Source organism: Leptonychotes weddellii, chromosome 15, assembly GCF_054177405.1.
Source record: "Leptonychotes weddellii isolate Sample4059 chromosome 15, ASM5417740v2, whole genome shotgun sequence".
Lineage (NCBI taxonomy): Eukaryota > Metazoa > Chordata > Mammalia > Carnivora > Phocidae > Leptonychotes > Leptonychotes weddellii.
The window spans coordinates 48,168,936-48,184,151 of NC_138383.1; the positions used below are offsets into that span (position 1 = coordinate 48,168,936).

General features: G+C 54.4%; 1 protein-coding gene across 1 annotated transcript in view; it reads left to right on the forward strand.

The window, feature by feature from the left end:
- Positions 1-15,216, forward strand: part of STX8 (syntaxin 8) — a 237,272-nt gene extending 222,056 nt beyond the window's left edge. Inside the window, exon 6 of the mRNA XM_081805716.1 lies at positions 15,042-15,216. Within this exon, the coding sequence (XP_081661842.1) occupies positions 15,042-15,109 (68 nt within the window). The 3' untranslated portion in view covers positions 15,110-15,216. The remainder of the gene's footprint in view (positions 1-15,041) is intronic.

Below are 15,216 nucleotides of genomic sequence, written 5' to 3' on the forward strand. Positions count from 1 at the left end.
CAGGGCCCCACTTCAGGGCTCCTCCCCGGGCCCCCCATCTGAACTGGTAGAGGGGACATTAATGAGCAAAGACTGGTGCTCCAGGAGAGGAGGAAGGCTTTTAGCCCCTTCATTCCAAGAAGATGACCTTTTGGACCCAGCCAGGAGAACTGGGCTCTAGCTGCTTTCATTCGAGGCATCCAGAGTGCTTCCCACGTATCTCATTTATCCTCATGACACCCCTGAGAGGTAGGTTTGTTTGAGATTTATACAAAGTTATGATTATGCCTATAGATTCCAGTTCCTACATCTGTGTCATTCTAAACCCCGAGTCTCATCCCCATCTCACTTTTCCTAACATAACTAAGCCCTTTGGGGGGGACGAACCGGCCCAGGCTTTAGGCTCGCCAAAGGGTAACCACCCCTTCCTTTCCTTTTTTGTTGTTGTTAAGTTTGATTTATTACTTCGCATTCTAGCCAGGCTCGATGGATGTTCAGAATATTATAAATAATGTGGATTGAAAAGGCCGTGCTGAAATGTTTATTGCATTCTTAGAAAGAGAACAAGGAATGGCGGGCATGGGGAGCTTGGCCATGGCCAAGGAGGGGCGTGCAGGGCGGCGGGGGGGGGGGGGCAGGTCTTGCTCCGAGGGTATTTTAGTGTTTCAATAAAAGCGCTCTGAACAGAAGGGACTTCTATTCTGGTCCTGCTATCAAGAATGCAGAAGCGTTCCAGCGGGTGTAAAGAATCCCCTTCAAGAATGTGAGGCCCATAAGGAACTAATCGGTAGACATTCCCTCTCTCACTTCCTTACCCACCGTGCTGGAGGAGGGCTGCTAGCAGATGGGCTGCCCGTGCTTCAGGACCAGCTATCCAGCGGGCCAGCTCTGGGGCACCCTCTGGGAGCTGCCTGTGGGTGACAGCACCCCCTGTAGACCTCCCTCCTCCCCCCCTCCCCCCGGTGCACCCTGTGTGTGCGTGCAGGTGAACCTTTGCTCTTTGGGTGTGCTAGAAATACGGGCATCGTCCAAGATCAGGAGGACCCGTGATGCGTGAGAGTGAGCGTCACAGTGGCCCCGTCCACCTCCAGCCATCGTGTTGGAAGCTGGGATCCTCCCAGCTCCTCCCTGCTGTCCTTGTCACCTCTGGTGCTTCTTCCTATCTTGGGCCTTCCCTCAGGCTTCCCTGAGAAGGAGAGTCAACGTTGCTTAGCAGCGCAGACCATCTGGGTCAACCCAGTGCTAAATAGGAAGTCTGGCAGTCCGTGGAGATGGCTCTGTGTGTTCTGAGCAAGGCAGTCTTGGCCATCCCATCTGCTGCTGGGGTCCCGCCGACTGCCGCAGAACAGAGCTCTCTCTGTCGAGAGGAAATGGGGCGGGGGTCGTATTGGCGGGGGACAGGGGCGTTGTGACAGCCAGTGAGTTTTGTGCATCAGACACAGTCCAGGCTATATACCTCTTCCTCACCAGGCTGAGTGTCATCAGCAGGAAGTCATTGGGTACCTGCTTTGCCCCCAGGACAGTGGCCCTCCTACCGGCTGGGGACCCCCAGACCCTTCATCTTCATAGTGCCCAGCGAAAGCACAGCCCTTCCTGGCATGTTAATAGTTGATATTTTACTTTACGGGCTGGAGAACTTCTGGTGAACTTTTGATCCTGCCTTCTAAGACATCGTTCCCAAATAGTAGCGCCAGAAGGATGGTGTGGAGGGCTTGTGACCCCCAGCTTCCCGGGCCCCACCTCCGGAGGTCTGGACTCAGCAGGTGTGACACGGGGACTGAAAGTTGCATCTCGAACCATCTCCCCGCGGAGGGACTGACACCCCAGCGATCACACAGGTGTAACACTGCTCCAAACGCCAACCTAGCGTCTCCGTTGTTAGGTAACTTTAGGTGATGTCCTTCTCAGGAATGTCTGCAAATAGAGAGGGATAAAAAGTTACAGAGAATGGTTAAAATGTGGGGTGTTCGTTCAATACAGAGGATCCACCCTGCTGAAAACTCTGAGTCCAAATCCTCTGTGTTAAAAAGAAACCCATGGGCCTCTAATACAATCCCAGCATTTCACTAAAATGTGACTCTATGGATTTATTTGAAGGATGCTAGTAGAATATGTTCTTCTGGAATTTTATATTCAGATATTAACCACTTAGGGTTAATATGTTGATTTTGAGTTTGGCAGGACCAACTGTACTTACTTGTATCCCCTTACAATTCTTAGAACCAACACTCCATAATAACCCGTTTTATGGATAGTTTATATATACTCTTCCATTCATTCATTCGACACATATTCATTGAGCACTTAGTATGTGCCAAGTCCTATTCCAGCTGCTAGAATATCTCCACATTAATTATCATCAAGTAAAAGTGCCATTTGAAATCCACACTGCTGGGCGCCTGGGTGGCTCAGTTGGTTAAGCGACTGCCTTCGGCTCAGGTCATGATCCTGGAGTCCCGGGATCGAGTCCCACATCGGGCTCCCTGCTCAGCGGGGGTCTGCTTCTCCCTCTGACCCTCTTCCCTCTCGTGCTCTGTCTCTCATTCTCTCTCTCTCAAATAAATAAATAAAATCTTTAAAAAAAAAAAAAAAGAAAGAAATCCACACTGCTGACTCTCAATACCCCCAGGCAATCAATATTTGAGTCTAAATGATGAGCTGCTTTCCAATCAACCAAAACACAAGTGCAGAACACAGTTAAGTGTGCATTATATGACATCTGTGCTGGGCGCCCGTGGATAACATCATGGGGACAAGAGTCGTGGCAGTGCATGGCCTGTCCTCTCAAGAATTTACAGACGATCAGGGAAGGGCTGTGCTTTCCGTGAACCCAATCGATTGTTAATTTACCCGAGTAATGGACTAATTTCTGTAACGTGTGTGTTGGGGATGCAGAAGAAGCCAAGGAAAAGCAGTCCTAGGGTCCCTTGGGCACGGGAGAGGAGGTGTCACTGGGGAGGGAACGTTTTTGAGCCGAGGCCAAAAGCCAGCATCTGTGTGTTGGGTGAGTGGAAACTGTGGAGGGCTCTGGAGCAGTGTGAACAACCCCAAGCCAAGGCACGGAGGTGTGAGAGATCATGGAGCACCGAGCGGGAGCAGCCAAGGTGGGAAAACTGGATCCTCGCACTGGGAATGTGTCATAATTCAACTTTGCTATTTGGCCTTGAAATGATTGCTGAAATTATCTGACAGACCAAGTTCAGTGTAAGTCAACAAATGTTTCAAAGCCAAATCTGACATTTTGGATCGTCTGTACTACTTGTTTCCAAAAGACTGGATCAGGAGAAGCTGATGACATCATTGCCACGTTATCCTCAAACACCTTTTATTATTTGCACCAACGACACGCATCTGTAAGGCAGGTCTATTTTGTGCATGGCTTGTGACAACGGGCACTTACCTGGTGTTGGCACAAACGGTCTAACTGGTGAGGCCTGGGACACTCAGTTCTGTCATCAAGATGGCCTTTCTCGGACTGTATCTTCGTCCACACTGACCACCTTCAGGGGAAGAGAGAGGAGGACTTCTCCTTAGGTCGTCTTATCCCCGAAAGTGATATAAGCCCCCTTTCTTATGGACGGCACCCCAGGCAGATTTCCCCTGTTGTGCGCTCTGAATCCTTGGGCCTCAAATACTTCTCTGTTCATCCTTCTTGCCAACAGAATCCTTGCTCAACACTTTTTAGGCTGGCTGTGTTTGTGCTAGAGTGTTTCAAAAGTGAGGGAGGGCAGTCCCGTCCTCCTCAGGGGTCCCCTTTCCTCCTGGTGTTGGTGTTGTCTAGTGGGAGGATGCGGCAGTGTTGGCGACCAGAGGGACTTGCGGATAGGGTGCAGACCGAAGCGTCTTCTGTCCAAAGAGTACAGATTGTGAAGGCCTCTTTTGTAGCCAGAACAATTTCCGGCAGGAGTCATGGCAGCTGATGTCAGTTGAGAACGTGCCACGGGCCAGGGAGGGTGCTCAGCACGGAGCATCCTACCTCATTTCGTCTCCGTGGCAGCTCTGGGAGCTGAGGGCTGGTGTTCCCCCCGATTTTAGGCGCAGAGGATGGGGTCCCTTCCCCAGACGCCAGAGCCATGGTGTGAGGCAGGCTGCGCCACTGAACTGAGGGATCATGATGTACATTCTGGCTCTTTGGGAAAAGACTTCGCTCTTCCAAGGAAAGGACCATGTCGGGCAGCTCTCTCCAGCCCTTACTGCTTCTTCCTCCCACGGCTCTTACCGGTCGCGTTTCTCCTCTGTGGCTCTTGGTTGTACAGGGTCCGTGTCACCTCGGAGGCCAAAGGAATGCTGAGCTTTGGGGGGGCAGATGTGGCCTCGGGGTTGACAGAGTGGCTGACCGCCTGACGCCCCCGAAGTGGTACTGGCTATCCCCCTGAAATGCATTCACCCCAATTCTTCCAAACTTCTGGTGACCCCCTGGTGCCTACCCCCTCCTCCTCCTTCTGCAGCCAGAGCCTGGCTTCCTCTAGATTTCAGCAAGCAGCGGGGGCCAGCGCCCCTCTAAAGTGAACCGGCCTCCCCCAAAAAAGACAGCAGCCATCTGTTTCCGAAGCACACTGTTCATTTGGGCACAGAGCTGTCAGAACAGGCCGTATGGGGAACTCGTCCTGGAAAGTGCCGGCGACCCACTGACAAGGTCTGCCTCGCGGGCCCGCCTTTTTCAGCGCTCCAGAATAAGTCCCCTTTCTGTTTCCACTTGTCATGACGTCACCCGTCGTTCCAACCGGCTTTCGTCATGTGTTGTTGCTGAGCTTACGTGTTACTAGCGTTCAGGGATGGCTGTTTCCTGATGCCACGTAGGAAGGCACCCTCATCTTACCCGCAACACGTTTCCAGATCCCACTGTGGGATGGCTGTTTTCTGGAAAGCATTAGCACTCCCTCCCGCTTTTGCCCCCAGAACCGGAGGGAGGGGGGATCTGTGCCTCTGAGCTACCAGCTAGCAATCACAATGGGAAGAGAGAAGCTTTGTTCTTCTCTGTAGCCCTTTGCACCTTCGAGTACACTATGTAATTTACTTATTTTGGTCTTTGTCTGTCTTTACCCACTGTACCCCCCTCCCCCCGCCGCGCGCATGAGCGCACACACACAAATAGCAACTCAGTGAGGGCAGGGATTTTTGTCTTTTTGTTCGCTGCTGTATCCCCAATGACTAGAACAGTGCCTGGCACTCTGTAGATCCATCAGTCGATATTTGTTAAATACATCAAAATCCAGGGACGCCTGGGTGGCTCAGTCAGTTGGGCATCTGCGTTCAGCTCAGGTCCTGACCCCAGGGTCCTGGGATCAAGCCCCACGTCGGGCTCCCTGCTCGGTGGGGAGTCTGCTTCTCCCTCTCTCTCTGCCCCCTGCCATGCTCCCTTCTCTCTCTCTCTTAAATAAAGAAATAAAATTCTTTTAAAAAGATAAATAAATCAAAATCCATTGTAGAGATGCAGAATCCAGAGGCTCTCGATACTGTTTTTGCTTTCCTAACCACATCAGGAGTGGGGACCTCCTGTTTCCTTGTTGATCGAACATTTACCGAGCACCTCAATATGTAATGCACGTGATGTGTATAAGCAACTCACTCACCCCATCCAAGGGGTTCTTGTTCGCCTTGTTTACAGGCGGGGGGCTCTCCTGTCCCAACTTCTGCTCCCAATAACCTCTTGCCCCAGAACCCGAGCGCATCTCCTGTTCGCTTTGACTCTTTAGGACAGCATCTATAGCGTTACCCCAAGAATATCTGTGACATCATTGGAGGCGTGACTGCGAGAGAGTGTCTGAGAAGGCCTCTTGCTGGCGAGGTATTTCGATGGGACCTCAGCCCCTGGCACCTTCGATGTTCTTTCAGCGCCATACAGTAAAGCGAAACCGTCCTTGCGTCGCCCTTCCATTTTCCCAAATAATTGGAGACAAATAGTTATTTTTGCTGATGATCTCTTTACTGAAAGGTCTCGGTTACAAGTCAGAGGAAAGGGCTCTGGCTCGTTTAGGTTAAAGAACGTGTCATTTGTTTGCATGATATCGGGTGACTTTCGAGAATCCCAGGGATAACTGAGCCAGGAAGACTCGGAACCACGGCACATCCGGGGACCCCCGGGCCCATTTTCTTGGCCACCCCCCCCGAGTGTCCCCGTTACGGTGACTGAGCCCCAACTCCACTCAGTCCGAACATCCCAATTCCTGGGGAAGAGAGCCCGGTGGCCTCACGCGGGCTTGGCCGCTGGGCCCACCAGCTGTGCGGACGGCAGGGTCAAGTTGAACAGACACATAGCTGCTGCCCCCACTCCCCTCCCGGGAGGATGTTCTCCTGGGTTTAGAACTCAGAGCCTCCGTTCAAATATACCACCCAGTGGGCTTCTGCATCTTGGGCAAATGATTTGCTTTAGGAAAAAAAAAAAAAATCCGAGGGATAAGCATCTCATGTATTGAAAAAGTATCCCCTTGATGGCCATACCTCCGTGCCCTTTCTTTCTGTACCTGACGTAGAACTTTGGCAGGCGGCTTCTTCCTGTCGCCTTGCCCAGTCTCCCTAATTGATGCCAGGTGATGTTTGTTAGCGCAAACAGCGCAAACGGAGGGGTTCGTAATGGTGAATCCATAGCCTGACTGGAGCCATCCAGAAATCTTCTGACACTTAGTCAAGAGGGAATTGTCAAAACAAGATATCCATAACAGAGTTCCTGACTGTCTTTTCAAAGACACTTGAATTTCTGCCAGATTCCAGACAGCCTTGCTTTCCCAGGGGGAGCACGCAGCCCAACGAGGGGATATTTCTTAGCAAATATTGATGCGCCAGAGAATTGGCATTAAATTATTGACTTGACAACTCCTAATAAGCTGCTTTTGATGGCCAATATGAAGGATCATCTATTTACAATGGAGTTCTGCTGTTGAACTGTGGTGATTTGCTGGACTGAACGTACTTCGGGGAAGGGAAATGAGTAACACTTTAAGAACACAGATGGGGCCTAGGAACTCGTCAGCACTTTTCTGTGCAGGAAGCAACAGGAATGGCCGAGTTTTTACATACTCCCTCCAAGGAGCCCTATCATCTGCAGAGTGTTTTTGTTTTGTTTTGCGGAGGCGGGGGCCGGTTGATTTTCTGTCCCTCTCTTGAGACTGGGAGGCCCGCGAAGAGCCACACGCGTGTCTTTGCACCCATCGGGCCGTTCTGCTGTGGTGAAATCTAACTCTCTTGGCCAGACCCTTACCCTGGGGTCAGACCTGCCCGGGGTTGGCTGCCCATCAGAACAGCTTGACCCACAGGTCTGACCCCTTGGTTGCGACATGATTTGCCCTGGCTGGTGAGATGCGCTGTCCTGTCCCGTCTCCAAAGACCGAGCATCAGGGCTTGGCCTCATGGGGGCCTCCTGGCTGTGACAGAGCCACCGGACGCCCAGAGAGGCAGGGGCCTGGTCCCTGGAGCCCAGAGCCTGGGAACCTGCCTTTCCCTAGGCCTGCATCCCGCTCCTCGCCCACCCCCGCTCTTACAGTCTTAATTCCTTTCAATTTCCTGTTTCAGGCGAGCCCGTCTTTTCGTCCCATCCCCCACTCTTGTCAGGCTACCTTCCCCAATTCCTGCTTCCTGCCGAGGCCGCTCAGTCTCTCTGGCCCCCAGATGTCTCCCCACACCATCCTCCTTCCCCCCAGTCTCCCGCCTTCTCTCCAGAGTTGACTTTCTTCCAGCTTCTCTGTGGATGTGGAGCTTGCCTCTCGTTCGCATCGAGATGGGTTGGCAGCCCCGGGACCAGGGAGATGGATGGTCCCCAGATGGGGCCTGGAACTTTAGAGGGCAGGGTGAGGAAGGTGTCCCTCTCGCCTCCCCACGTCACTCCAGCAGAGATCCCGCACAGACCCCCTCTGGAAGGGGCACCAGGCTTGCCCCTTCCAGAGCCCCTCCAGACAAGAGTACAGTACCTTCAGGAAGCTTGGCCTTTCCACAGGAGCCAGGGTTTGGTCACGTGGGCCCGGTGTGCTTGTCCCGGGGCCGTGATCCTGTCCAAAGGCAGAGACAAACACTCAGGGTGATGTAAATGCCAAAGCAACGCTAAGATCTGTTTCATCTTAATTTTCTTGGTTTTCGATCAGAACCAAAGCACAGGCCGATTCTGGGCCGATCCTTTGCCTTCCTGTGTGTCTTTTTTTTTTTTTTTTTTAAGGTTTTATTTATTTGAGAGAGAGACAGAGAGAGTGAGAACACGAGCTGGGGGAGGGTCAGAGGGAGAAGCAGACTCCCCACTGAGCAGGGAGCCCGACGCGGGACTCGGTCCTGGGACCCCGGGATCATGACCTGAGCTGAAGGCAGTCGCTTAACCAACTGAGCCACCCGGGTGCCCCTTCTCGCGTGTTTCTTTGAGGGGTCCGTCACTCGGTGTCACAGACACGGCCTCCTACCGTCGCCCTGGTTGGGTCCCCTCCTGAGCCCGCTCCCCGGCCGGGCCCAGCCCCGCGGGGCTCCCTCCCAGGGAGCGTGGCCTGGAGCCAGCCCTGCTGGTGGCCTACGGCCTTCCTGGGGCTCCCGTAGGGCCGGCGGGGCTAAGCCCTGAGCCCCCACTTCCTCACCTACAAACCGGGGGGCACTGTTCTGGTGGGAACGGCAGAGGATGGGAGCATGGCACGTTCTGAGCCCACGTATGTCTAGCGGCATAACGGCAGCCCTTCCCCTGTGTTCCTTCTGTTCTCGCTGCAGTGCTGTTACTTGTGATACCTTGTGCGGGCGCTGCTGGGGTGCCCGGCGTCCCCCCGTGGGGCTGACCGGCTTCCAGGACCGGGCACGACTCCAGAGTCAGGCTTCTTAGGTTCCCCTTGGGTTTGCTTTGTGCTTCTCCAAGTCCTCCTGCCCGTGACCCCGGCCTCGGCACTGCCTTCCCCTCTGATCTGGCCTTTGTTGCGGGGCCCCCCTCTGCACCCCACCCCGGAGCCCGCCACTCCTGTCACCTGGTGTCCCCTTGGCTGGTTCTGCTCGCCTTCCTGCTGCAACCAGCCCACGCCCAGCCCAGCTGCCCTTCCTGTGGCTGATGACCCAAAGGGCTGCCAGATATTCCGCCCCGAACTTCCAACCTTTCCTGGATACCCGTCATCACGGCCGGGCCACAGCTGGAACGGGGCTCCGTGTCTGAACGGAGTGCCACCCGGGGGTTCCCTCCGGCTCGGCTCCTCTCCCTTCCCTTCAGGGAGGAATGGCATCTTGAGTTCTGTCGTTAGGCCGTGAGCCTGGCTCTGTCCGGGACACTGGGCAGCACCTGCATGCAGACACGCGGGCTCTCTTCTTGGGCCTCGGGTCCCGTAAGCAGGGGTAATTACTGTCATCCGCGCTGCCCTTTATGGTGCGCCAGATTCGCCCTGGGAGCCTCCCGCACCTCATCTTACCGAATTCCCCCCACACCCCTAGGAAGTCGGTATTTTGGGGCTTTTACAGATGGTGGAATTGAACTGGCCGCGAAGGAATGGAGGTCGGGCCTCCCTGACTCCCCCGACCAGCGCCCCTGCCACCACATCAGACCGCAGGATCCCTGTTGTTGCAGATCATTCGGCCTAAGGGAAGGAATATTAGTAACTAATGCAGGCATTGACGGGTGGAGGACGAGCGTCTCTGGCTGCAGGGGCAGTGAGGAAGCAGGGTCCCGGCCGAGGGTCCCAGGCTGTGCCCTGCGGAGGGTGACGGGGCAGAGGGCAAAAGCAGAGGGGAGAGGGGGGCCAGGAGGTCTGTTGAGGGGACGGAGCCCACCAGAGCTACCCAGGAGGGCTCACCCTCCAATGGAGAGCAGAAAGCCCGGGGGTGGGTTGAGTGCCAGGTGAGAACAGAACCAAAGTCAGAACATCAGAGAAGACTTGTGCTTGGTTTTTTAACGAAAGCACTGTTTGCGGAACTGTGGTGTGAAGGAGGGGCTGCAGGGGAGGGGTGAAGCTGTCCATGCCCCTTTCCCAAGTCACCTGAACTTCACGCTGGGGGCAGGAAGGCTGCTGGGGGCCCACCCCGCGCCGCCTTGCACCCAGCTCCCGCGTTGGTGGGGGTCTCAGGGGCACCTGCTGTTCTGCGCCCTCTGGCCCAAGACTCAGAATGTAAATATGCTCACCTTCTCTGCTGGGCGTCTACTCTTTTCTTAGCTTATTTGCCCAGTAATGGGATTAAAGGGAACATTTACATGAACTTTGGAAAACAAATATTCCAGTTTTGTCTTTTCTCCTGCTCATCCCCCACCTCAGCTCAGGCAGTCTGTTGCAAGAAATCTGTTTGATCAGGGAGAACCCACTGGTTAATGCATAAGCAAATGTCACCTGTCAACAGGCACAACTGGAAAAAGCCCAGCCAGCCACGGGAGTCTTTCCTAAATGTCTGCCGCGGAGCTCCAGTGGTGATCGCGGGCGCTAACAGTGTAGATACACCGGGGACAATCACAGGCAGCCTGTGATAAGCAAAACCAGATCAGGAGACTTCAGATAACATTGCCCTTTGCATCCGCCTCCCTGCTACCCCGTCACCCCTCCGCTCCCCCTGCGCTTAGCGCTTAGCTGCGCGTCCCCTACAGCTGAGCGCTGTGCTGAGGTCCGCCCTCACTCTCCCAAGAAGAGACAGAGTCCGTGTTCCTCCCCCTCCTCCCCCCTCCTCCTCCCCTTTCTCCTCCTCCCTTTCCTTCTCCTCCCTTCCCTCCTCCTCCCCATCTCCTCCCTTCCCTCCTACGCCCCCTCCTCCCCCTCCCCTCCCTCCTCCGTAAGCAGCAAGAGCCGTTACCTATGCTCAACTGTGGCAGATGCATTGCATTAATTTGCAGGTTTCCAGTGTTTCACTGGAAAAAATATGGGCCATTAATCCCGATGAACAATCTTCAGAAAACACAGCACTGTTCCAGAGAGAACCGTGTCCCTTCCCAGTCCGAAAAGGAGTTTGTTTTCTTACGTCTTTTTTTAATTGCCATGAGCTGGACTTGTAAATATTGTAAGGGGTTGAGTAATCCCCATCTGGTAAACTGACCAAAGGCAATGGCCATTTTTTTTCCACGCCTGGGCCTCCGGCTCCCCGAGCCTGCCACTGCGCGGGGCACGTGGGTGTGTGTGCCTTGCCCAGCAGTGCGTGGAGCCGAGCGAAGCGTGGCGGGAAGGGTCCTGTGCTCAGGAGGAGCCTCGCCAGGTGTTTCTGTGCTGGGGCTGGGGGCAGAGAGCCTTCATTGTTCGAGAAGTTGGCAGGTTCCCAGAAGTTCAACTGTCTTTTGCTGTTCTGAAATGTCAAACATTTCCTTAGCTGGGGGATGGATGAGCAGACCCCCTGAGGTTTACTCACTACTCAGAGGCAAAAGAAAGAAGTTCTCTCTCTCTCTCTCTCTCTCTCTCTCTCTCTCTCTCAACAATACTATTCCCTCCGGCCATGTGGTCTCCTGCGACCTCTAGGCCGGAGCCACTTTCCTGTGTCTCAAGGGCTGGAGGCTCTTCCCTGCCTCTGTCTTGAAGAAAAGGCAAATCGTCCACCCTTCCGTGTGGTGGTGACTTTTTTTGTGTTAATGATGCTTTATCTGTGAGTGATCCGCACTGACATAGTGGGAGAGGAAGTATGTGTGGGGTTCCCTCCAAGAGAATCCAGGGCGCGGGGGAGGGCACAGGTAAAACCAGACTGGCCACGAATCGATCCTTGTGCATCACGGTGCATTATGCCCTCCTGTCCACTTTCGTCTCTATTTAAGTTTCCACCATACAAAGTGCAAAGCGGGGAGGAGGAAGGAAAAAGAAAAGAGAAGAGGAGAAAACCGAGTCGAAACTCTGTATCCCCATTTTTCAGCCCCAACGAGCCTGGGGCCCCCCCGTCCCTGATAAGCCCCACTTTGTGTCGGGGGCCAGGATTCCCCCTGCACAGGCCCCGCGGGTGCAGAGAAAGGAGAAGAGATGGAGCAGGGGTGGGTCCCACCTGGATTCCTGGGCTGACTCTTGGGCTCACCAGTTCCAGAGCTTTCCCTCCCAGGTGACACGGGGAGCTGTCCCCGGCTGAGAAAGTCAGTGAGCAAGGCGATGTGCCCACCGTCCCACCTGGGGCCCGCGCGTATTCCATGCCTGGCACGGCTTAGCCCTCCCTGGCTTCAGTACGAGCCTTGGTCACTCTTCCCGAAACATCCTTAAGAGAAGAGAGACTCCATTCAAGGAAGGTGCCAGAGCCGGGGCCTCACTCCAAGAAGGCCAGACTCTTAAAGAGAAAGTGCTGCCGTGGGGTAAGGTATGTGAACACCTGCTCTTTGGGAGAATCCCAAAGGCTGCACTGGCCTCAGCTGGTCACGGTCACTTGCCATCTCAAGATGACTTCCTCACTTGACTGTCTGCGCGCACCCCTTTACCGAAACCTGGTGAAAATGTCGCAGCCAGAGGGCCCCCGTTTGCTCCCATGCAGTGTGTGACTCGCAGTTTCTGCGATAGAATCATTACCAGCTTACAGAGGAATTGCTGTATTAATGATGGTTCCAGGAGGCCCACCCACCCGGCAGCTGAACTGTCCCATTAAAGGACTCCCAGCCCAGAAGCTTCTGTTTGGCCTCCTGGTGTCTGTCGATTGGCACTGACCGCCTTTTGAATCTTCTCTCCCTTTGGCATCCTTGACACACGTTCTCAGCTTCTCTCTCTCTCTGTTGACTGTTCCTGCTTTGTCTTTCTTATTGGTTCTCATCCCTTCCAGATAGTCAACACATTTATGTGTTTATATAAAAAACACCCAGCAAACGGTCCATGCCTCTTCTGTGGGTGAGGCTCTATTCTAGGTACGGGGGATGTGGCGGTGAGCTGGACAGGCTCAGCCCCTGGGTCGGACCCTCACATGCCAGTGGTGGGGACCGTGTCTGAGCACCTAAATCGTGATTGAAGAAGGGGCACTGCGGGCACATCGGAGGGACAGCCCGAGCACAGTTCATGGGAGGCCAGGGAGGAGGTCCTTGAGGAAGTGACATTGATGCTGGCTTCTGGGGGAGGAGTAGGGAGCAAGTAGGCCAAGGGGGGGCAGGAAGGGGCGTAACCCAAGGCCGAAGACCGGATGGCTGGAGGCCAGGTGCAGAGCGTGGCTGCCGGGGTTGCGGGACCCAGATCATGCGGGGCCTTCGAGGCCCCCGTAGAGTTTGGATTTCAGCTGAGCCCTCTGAGAGTTGCAAGGTAGCCAGTAACCTGATCTGGTTTACACTCTGGCTCAGTTATGGGGAACAGATTGGGCAGAGCGGGCGGCAGGTGGGCACGCCGCCGTGGCCCAGGAAGGGGGTGGAGGTAGCCACTGGCTCGTAGAGGCCCCTTCCCTGGGATTGTGTATGAGCTCAAACCGGGCGTGCGGTTTCTTCTTCCCAGCCAGTCACTGTCCTCCATCTCCTCGCTCCCGTCTCTTGTTGCGCTGTGCTTGTCACCACCCACTGTGAATCTCAGGGTCCTTGGTGTCGGCCTCTCCTTCGGCCGTCCCCTCCCCCCCCAGTCCAGGACCCCAGCTGCACAACCAGCCTCGCCGCCCCAAGCGCTCCCCCAGCTCCGATCCTGCCTGAGCAGCAGTAACTGAAACATCATGCCTCGTCTCCCGTCTTTTCTCAGCACCCAGGCTTCCCCCTTGTCTTTGAGGTTACCCTGCGTTCTGTAGTGCTAGCAGGTGCCCCCCAACGCTCCTCAGTCCATCTTTGTCCTCCAGTTCCATGCTGGTCCCTGATGCTAAACAGGACAATCTCTCAGCCCAGCCAGGACGTCGTGGGATTCCTGCCCAGGGGGGAGCTTTTGGTCAACCTGAAGATGTTTCTGGAGGCAGAAGTGAATGAAGAGGAGATATATTCTTCTGGTTCTGGCCAGAAGATGGACTGAGATAACGTTCACCCGCACACAGATGCGCGCACCTTACTACACGCGTCTCTAAACACAAGATGAAACATCCCAGCCTCGCCCCTCAAATGCTGATGCGTAGCTGAATTTACAAGGAAGAGAGAAAATCCCCAGAGGAGAGAAGTGGAGAGACAGCTGGAAACCAGAGCCTCCGTGGATGAACCGGGCTGCAGCTGGGTCGTTACCGGCCACAGTGATGTAGAGCACAGATCTGCACACTTCTGTGAAAGACCGGATAGTAAATAGTTTAGGCTTTGCAGACCACAGACAGCGCGTCACATCTTCTCCTTTGTCTCTTTTGACAACCCTTAAAAATGTACAAACCATTCTTGGCTCAGGGGTTGTACGAAAACAGGCCAACAGCCAGATTTGGCCCAAGGGGCCACAGTTTGCTGAGCCCTGATGGAGAGGCTTGGGTTAGTGTCCATGTGAAGTTGGGGAGAAATCGTAGGTCCCGAGAGGGGTTACTCGTGAAAGGTCAGGTCATCAGAGAAACAGGGGGTGTTAGAAAAAAATCATCCACTGTCACAGGGAGATATATTTTTATGTCCCTTCTTAATATTTGACACTGTGCCCATGCTGTGCTTCACGGGGGTTGAGTTTGAAGAGCATGCTACGTGGGGCGCCTGGGTGGCTCAGTCGGTTGAGTGTCTAACTCTTGGTTTTGGCTCAGGTTGTGATCTCATGTTCTTGAGATCCAGCCCTGCATCAGGCTCTGCGCTCAGCAGGGAGTCTGCTTGAGATTCTCTCCCTCTGTCCCTCCCCCCACACGCTCTCTCTTTCTCTCTCAAATAAATAAATCTTTATTTTTTTTTTTTTTAAGATTTTTATTTATTTGAGAGAGAGCGAGCACACTTGGGGAGGAGGGGCAGAGGGAGAGGGAGAAGCAGGCTCCTGGCTGAGCAGGGACCCCAACAGGGGGCTCGATCCCAGGACCCGGAGATCATGACCTGAGCCGAAGGCAGACACTTAACCCACTGAGCCACCCAGGTGCCCCTCCACTGGATACTTTTACCGATGAGTGACATTAAGTATCTTGGGCTCAAGAAGAAAAGGCAAAGCCATGTAGACAGTGGAGAAAATGGAGTCTAGATTTAACTTTTCCTTGCAGACCCTAAAGCCCTTTGCTTTCTCGATGCTTCATCAATGCAAACTGAAAACAGAGCCACATGCGCCGTCCCCCACGGTAGTTCGGGGCTGCATGATGCCCTTCCGGCATGAATCGCTAAAGCGCTCTCCGGTGCTTCTGTTTTCCAGGGATGATCATGGTGATTTTACTGCTGCTCGTGGCGATTGTGGTCGTGGCCGTCTGGCCCACCAACTAGTGGCAGGAAGGGGACCACCAGCTGTGAAGCCTGGCAGCGCTGGAGAGAAGCCCAGCATCCCCATGGTGTGCAAACCCCCTCTCAATAAATCCCCCCAAAGCTCTGAA